Here is a 7851-nt window from a genome sequence, read left to right as displayed (position 1 = left end):
AAGAACTTCCAGACTAATACAAATATTACTGGAGTTAAAGAATATTATGTAACAAAAAAGCAATGAAAAGGCTTGCTTAGTTAAGAGATTTTTCTCCTAAAGACAAAATAAAGGAAATCTTTTGATGCAAATGTCAGTTGCATTGCACTTAATTCTAGAAAATGACATTAACAATGGGTTGAAAAAAATTTGCATACATATAATGTAATCTATAAACAAACACACTACACTGGGAAAATACTTGAAGTGGCTACTTGTAAAATCAGTCTTTGCCAATGTCCAGTGCCTGGTGTTTATAACCAGAAAGTATTTACATATTAAACACAGAAGTACATGTCTACGCACGGAAAATAATTTGTCTTGTATCTTTGGCAAATAAACATGAAGTTCTAAAACTTAAGAATGTTTTATAGTACCCAGCATTTACCTGTTGAAAAACATCTGCCCCTTCATCATAATCCACTATTGTGAAAAACAGTTTGTTTGAAAAAGCAGATGAATAGCGCCATGAATTAGCCAGCACTTGATATTCTTCATTAGCTTGCCTGTTAAGGAAAAGAAACAAATGTATATCCATGTGGCGTTCACTGGCAAAAAAAGATTCTATAACCAGCTGCAGCTGTTGGATGAATTACACTTGCAGTATCATTCTCAACACCCATACTTATCAATTAAAAAAATGCTTCCGCTAGTTATGCAATTCTTTGCTTCAAACTTGCCTTCTCCAAGATCAGAAATGTGTTAAGTCAAACTATACCAAAGACGTCTCAAGACGATGTTAACAAAAAGTAATGTTTTCCATATTGAAAAGTCTCAGAAAACAAGAGTGGCCTGAGTGGCAAGTGTCATGCAAATCTGCTAACAGATTCATGCAAGGCCCTTGAGTATGAGATTAGGATTTACTTGCTGAAAAGAGCTGCACATAAGGAATTCTGAAACTAGAGGGAAAAAAACAAAACACAGAAATGTGACAGCAGTAATCTTCCTAAAACAGCAGAGCCATAGAAGAAGCCACAGAAACTACTAAGCTGGAGAAATTATACTAACTAAATGAACAGTAGGCTTGTAAGTAGTATAATACACTCAATATTATTTCTATAAAACTTCTTTTTAAAGTGATAAAGGATAATTTTTCTCAACGTACACGGTTAAATTATCTTTTCTGTCATCACTATTGTTACTACTCAAATTTGTCAGAAAGCCTCCTCTTGGCTTTACTTGTGGCTCTATATTCAGGTGAGGGTTTTTTGGTTGGTTGGGTTATGTTTGTTCGTTTGTTCACTTTAAAAGAAAAAAGAAAAAAATATATCAAAACAAATAACTTTGCCCTGTCTGCACTGAGAGGCAAGGGAAAAAAGTAATTCCAGGAGAAGAACTCTGGGATCCTTACCCACAGAGACCTTCTCTAAACACACAATCACAGAACTATAAAAACACAGGTTCTTCCACAGGACAAATCCACATCAACGAACAATTCAGAGAAAAACAAACCAACAAAACAAAAACCCTTGAAAGGGTCTTTGTAGCACTTTTGGCTTTGCACAGGGTCCTTTGCTAATTGTTTCCATATTACTAATTAACCATATCTGCTGTAGAGTCCAAACCAAGGTTCTACCACTTGGAAATTTATCTTTGCATGTGGTAAAATGCAGAAGTAGTATAAATAAATCTATTCTGCAGCGTTTCTCAAAAGAGTGTTTCTATAAAACCAGTCCCATGTGTTTGGTAGTGCAGAATGCTGTTTATTTAAAAGCTGTAGATGCAAAAATCTATTGGTTCCAAGAGAAAATCTGCACTAAATACAACATAACGCGTATTGTATTTCGAGACAGCAAAGAGGGGGAAGAGGATGACAGGGCCATAGACGTCATAAGATCTTCTCCATTTCCTCATAACTGAGATCAGCCTTGGGCATGAAATATACTACATACAACCCCAGCAGAGTTGTATTGTATCAATGAATATATTGTACACAAAAAAAAACTACCATAAAAGAAAATAAGTTAACATGAAATTTTTTCATCTCTTACACCCCCAAAGAACAAATCTTATGAAACGCAAAAAAACTCAATTTTCACTTTTATTACCTGATTGAGTAAAATTTGCTACTTAACACACTTATTCAACAGGCAAAGTTGGCATTTTTTTTAATTAAAAAAATGTGATTTAGGCATTAGATCGATTATTTCTACAGTCAGATACTAACATTAAGCAGACTAACATATTCACTGTCAGCCTGAAGAGGGCAGTCAGACAACATCAAAGTAATGCTGTAAAATCTTTAGTATCTGTAGAGCACTGTTCTGTTAAACCTGCTATATTAAAACTGGACCATTTTTATTATAAGATAAAAATCACTTCATCTTGATGCCATCATTCTTCTTAGTCTAGCTTTCACTTATGATGAAACAGTATTTCTGTGAAATCCAGACACTCCAGTTATGCCCCCACTAGTTGAGAAAACACTCTTGTTCCCATTGATCTCCATGTACTTTGCATCTTTGAGCTATTTGAATGAATAGAATAGGTAAAAAGTATACTTCAGAAAGTATGAGGTTGCAAAAGGTTGTCTAATATTTTCTACAAGAGATTCAAAGCACAGTTTCATCCTCAAACTGAAGATAGAAAAGCATTTCTTAATACATCCTCATAGCACCTCTTGGGGGTATAGCGAAGCCAGCGAAACACAGAGGGGCAGGAACACAAAGTTACAGGATTACTACATACAGAACTGAAGAACATCCTACCGTCCTCTATATAATTTCCAGTGGATACAATGCTGACACAATCACACTAGTAATCTTTTGCAGCATCAGTTACTCCTTTTCAGACACAATAATAGTAAAAAGCATAAGCGCTTGGTTGAAAAAAAAATTCAACCTCCAATTAACATTAGGCAATATCAACTCTGTCTCTTCTTATCTACCTATCTCTGTAATGAGTTAATATAAATTCTATCCATTTGTTTCTAATAAATAATGTTAATTATATGAAATTATTATAATAATTATATTAAACACTATAAAGGCATAGGGTAGAACTACACTTGGTATGAACTCATCAGAATAATAACATGTTAGCACTGCTCTTATTAGTTTGACAGGTTGTTTTGATAGACAGAGATTTAAATGCTATTGCTGCTAGAGTCACCTCTTAAGAATTTCATCATAACAGCCACACAGGAATTAGCAACAAGAACACTAACATTAACCAGCTGGTAGAAAAGAGTGGCCAGATCAAAAGGCAATGATATTATTAGATTTACCTGGGAAATTCATCATACTGAAAAGTAAGCTGCTAGGCAAATGCTCTACAAAAATCTCTTCCATTACACAAGAGGTGCTCACGAAATATTAAAAGTTTTATTCAAAAAGATTAATTATATGGGTATCTATGGCAGATAATCAGATTTGTATATCTTGAGCTATATTAAATTAGATTAATTTTATTCTATTAGTCCAACATTGTAGTAAGGAAAACACAAACAGAATATTAGGAAAAGAATAAAAGAGACTGTGGAATTATTTGCCAAAGAAAGCAGTAAAGCATCATTTTTGGCACACTATGGATCGTATAAAACACTTAAAAATGTACCGTAGGCAAAGAATGCACTACCAGGTCACCTACTCCTTCTTATCCATCTGTTTAAGGTAAATTGATCAGTGCTGTAATTTAACTCCAAAAACAACCTTTATTTTTCATTTGGAACAGTTCTCGCAAAATGAAGCGAAGGGGCTAAGTGCATATTTTATGTTCTTCTCAGCATCAAGAAGATAAGTTCAGAATGCTTATTAGCTTTTATTTTTGTTTAGGGTGACTCACAATGTCATGATGAAAAGCACTGAAAGATCTACAAATGTGTTCAGAAAATTCACTACATACAACAAAATGAAGAGAGTATGGACATCAGTTGAAAACTACACTGTTTATGCAATCTAGATATCTGTAACAGGAAAAAGCAAGCTAAAATCCATGCTATTCTATTTGCAGCATCCCATGAAATTTCCAATATTCTGCAGATGAAAAGAAGCTATGAGACCATATTTTGCACAGGTTGCAAAGTACAAAAAAAAAAAAGTGACCACAGGAAGAATACGGAGTCTCTTATGATCCAAGTATAAAATTACTGCTGTGTTTAACAGGACTCATCAATACTTCTATCAAGATCCTGAAGTGCATTGGGAAAGCAACTGCAGAACTTTCAACATCGGCTTCCATATTTCCTGCTCCTTCTTTGAACAGAAGTTCAAAAGATAATTCCCTCTCAGTAGAGTTGAGACACATGTCAATGATTTTCTCACTACCCACTCTTGATCAACCAGCAAAAACTGAAAGGCTGAGGATCCTGTTTCTTCTCGCTGATGACACCTCTTTGACTGTCAGAATTCTTTTTGCTGTTGACCTACTCTTTGATCGGCTACTTGAAAACAGTTTTCTGAGATATCTTCTTGAACAGGGAAACCAACAGAATTCCTCCCTTTTGTAGATTAAAAGCCTCCTCTCAGGGGACTCATTGATAGGACAGATGTTAATAAAATTACATGGAATCTCTTCTCTCATATATTTTGTCATTTCCTTCTGCACATTGTGAGTGAACAGCAGAAGGTAGCTACACTCAGAGCACTTTATGAAACACATAATACATTAAGCTCAAAACTTAAAAATATACAAACTAGATGTTGAATTTTGTTACACAACCCTGCAACAAATACAGAAGGAATAGCTTAAGTAGTTGGCTTTGAGCTCCTTCTGCACCAGGCTTTCTGTAGTAATTACAAGCTTGTTCCAATAGATGTGATTAACAATTTCTGACAGAATTCAGCCTTGTCACTCAAATGCAACAAAAGAAGTCTTTAGAAAATATGTTCCACTCCTGCAAAACTGATCCATCTTGCTCACATCCTACATATATATATAAAGTATATACATAAAGTATACACTTACACACACATATATGTATTTATAGACAGACACCCAACTTCAGCTAATGGGTGTAATCAGTGCTCCTTTCAATATAATGAAACTTCTGACACTTTTAAAAATACAATAGTCTGGTCAACATGGTGGTGAAGAAAATTACTGGTTACACAAACTCCTCTCCATTACCAGCTGTTTTTAGCTTCTTCATAAACAGTATCTTTGCAAAACAGTTTTCCAAGAATCTGGAAGCAGGTTTGTTACTTCCACAGTAAAACACCATTAAACATCACCCAGACCTGAAATAGCACAATTTTCAGTTTGTGCAGTTTACAAGCTCGTCTCCACAAGTGGTCACCTGCCATTGCTACTTTTTTTAGATAAAGCTGGGATGCATAAACTAACTGGGCTCAAGTTTTAGGGGGAAAAAAAAAAAGTTATAAGTCTTGTGGCAAAGTTTTTCAAAGTCAAAGATTTCAGTCTAGGCGCTTTTTTCTATTTGAAATACAACATTGATTTTTTTTGTATGGAATTGTTCTGAAAATATTTTGATGAGTAACAGTTAACTTAAACCTTGGACAAAAGGATGCTCATAGAACATTACAGATTAAGTTAAAAATCTAATTTTACTTTGGGCAAAGTGGCTGGTAAATAGCTAACAATAAAGTAATGCATGCTTTTCAGTTCTGTATACCCTTTCAGCGCTCCTGTCCATTAATTAGCCATTGATTTGAAAATGTCAATTTTCCTGATAGTGGTTTTATATGTAGTATGATCAACCTCATTAAATTCCTTCTATTTCACATGAAAAAGTGGATCACAACTTCACATTTATTTAAACAAACCCACTGAAAGCAGCATGTTGATTTTTTCTTCATTTTATGCTTAAAGACTTTCAGTTGCTTCTGTACATAAATGGCTATCCTCACATATCATGGGATGAAGTTTAAAACTATTTTTCAGTACAGTAAAGAATATACAGTTGTAAGCAAAATTAACTTCCTTAATAACGGCAATATTTATGTCGTTTTCACATGCCCTACAAATGAGCTGTACATAACACAGGGAAAGAACTTGCTATGGCCATTATAATGATGAATACACTGACCCTTAAAAAGCTGAACTTAGTGCATCTCCTGTAGTTTTATCTGACTAGGAAAATAAGGAATGATTTAAAAAAATATGGTAAATTTAAATATCCTGAAGTTGAACTCTGGCAACTCAAAGAAGAAATAACAGCAACCAAGTGCTGGAAGCTGTAAACAAAAAAGTCCTTTGACTTAAGAACATTGGAAAACCTCTGTACCTCTTCACCTTTACAGTTCAGATACGGAGAGTGAACTTGTGTATGCAATTTATATACTCTCCCTCAAGACTGACCAACTGATCTCCACGACAAAAAACTAACTAATAAAAACTGTATATGAGTACAGGTATACGAGTTAAAGTTTCTATTGTAAATGTCACATTCCAACACCTAAGAAATCCAACAAGCTGCCACATTTACCAACTTTGTGTATTGTTTAAAGTGCACCAATTCAAACCCAAGAAATAATATTTCTTTGTATACAGCTTATCTAATTCATAGCTTTATGGAGAGTTTTGCTGTCAATTTAAATACTGTTTAGAACTACCTGCACAATAATTCCATCTATTACTAAACAGAATAATTTTAATGCATATTTTGGCTGAAGGTTTTATTAGTTTGGTTTCTGATTTAGTAAGGTAATTAAGTGCATGACTACCTTTCAGTCCCTCAGCCTTATTTTCATGTCTATCATTAGTCATTTTTGGATTAACTTGTTGAACTAGGAACTTGCAGAGAAAGATCTTGGACTTAGAAGAATACCAGTGCTACTCTAATACGTATTTCTAAAAGGAGCCACCAGAAAACATCAAAGTGCAGTGCCAGACAGAATTCCACAATAAGCATGTCCTCATGGAAAAAGGTACTCGTGTAAGAACTGTCAAAAGCTGTGAAATCACAGGGTAACTCACATCTGCATGAGAGCCTTGGACATCTCTTAACTGAATAGTGAAGTGTCATACTACTAAATGGTAATGAATCATTTCTGTCACAAAACATTTTTAAAAAGATCATGGCTGACTGATACTAAAATAAAGCAGTTTTCTTTAAGTCTTCCTCAGTTGTGTACATTTTACTCAACTGTAATTTAATAAAACCCAAAACTAGGAAGACTTCTAAAATCTGACTTACAGATTAAAAGGCAGTTGAAAAGATGCTGCAGCAAACACATGAGCCTGTTGAATAGTAAGCATCTATCCCATGCAAAGAACAACCATACTCAACATACTGAATATTGATTAAAACTTTAACTTGAAAACTACAGTGAGGAAGATTAAAAAGACCACTAAGGTATAAATTACCTGCAAACAGAGCACTGCCGTTGTGGTTTTGCGGTGAACATCACTATCACAGAGTAGTTACGAGGCGGAGCCTTCACAAATCTTCGGAATTTGTCTCCGTTCATGCGGATGACTGAGCGCCTTGAGCTCCACTCCATCAGCTGTTCCACCTTCTCAGCCAAAAGATTCTGCAATTGAGGACAAGGATGAGGAATGTTTAAGCTTAAATTTCAAGCACTTTATACCTATATTCTGCCTTTGCATCCTCAGAGCTTCTATGGACTTAAGCTGGAGGTTGGGAGCACCTCTATATAGCTTATAGCACAATTTAGTCTTCTATGTAGACAAGCAGGCTTTAGGTATTTAAAAAAATAACTCAAAATGGTCTTTGAAGTGGGTTGACCTTGGCTGGATGCCAGATGCCCACCAAAACCGCTCCATCACTCCCCTCTGCAGCTGGACAGAGGAGAGGAAATACAATGAAAAGCTCACAGGTCGGGATAAGTACAGGAAGAGACCACTCGCCCATTACCATCCCGGGCAAAACAGACTTGGGCAACTTCAGTT

The 7851-nt window shown here is 35.1% G+C and overlaps 1 protein-coding gene across 1 annotated transcript in view; it reads right to left on the bottom strand.

Moving 5' to 3' along the window:
- Window positions 1–7472, bottom strand: part of LOC104463612 (tumor suppressor candidate 3) — a gene marked incomplete at both ends in the record, with an annotated part of 17884 nt that extends 10412 nt beyond the window's left edge. Inside the window, 2 exons of the mRNA XM_010076007.1 lie at window positions 428–545; window positions 7306–7472. Of these exons, the coding sequence (XP_010074309.1) occupies window positions 428–545; window positions 7306–7472 (285 nt within the window). The remainder of the gene's footprint in view (window positions 1–427; window positions 546–7305) is intronic.
- Window positions 7473–7851: the final 379 nt, after the last annotated feature.

The sequence above is a fragment of the Pterocles gutturalis genome, unplaced genomic scaffold (genome assembly GCF_000699245.1).
Source record: "Pterocles gutturalis isolate BGI_N339 unplaced genomic scaffold, ASM69924v1 scaffold8468, whole genome shotgun sequence".
Classification (NCBI taxonomy): domain Eukaryota; kingdom Metazoa; phylum Chordata; class Aves; order Pterocliformes; family Pteroclidae; genus Pterocles; species Pterocles gutturalis.
Note: the sequence above shows the minus strand (reverse complement) of the source record. Positions and strands in the feature narration are given on the sequence as shown.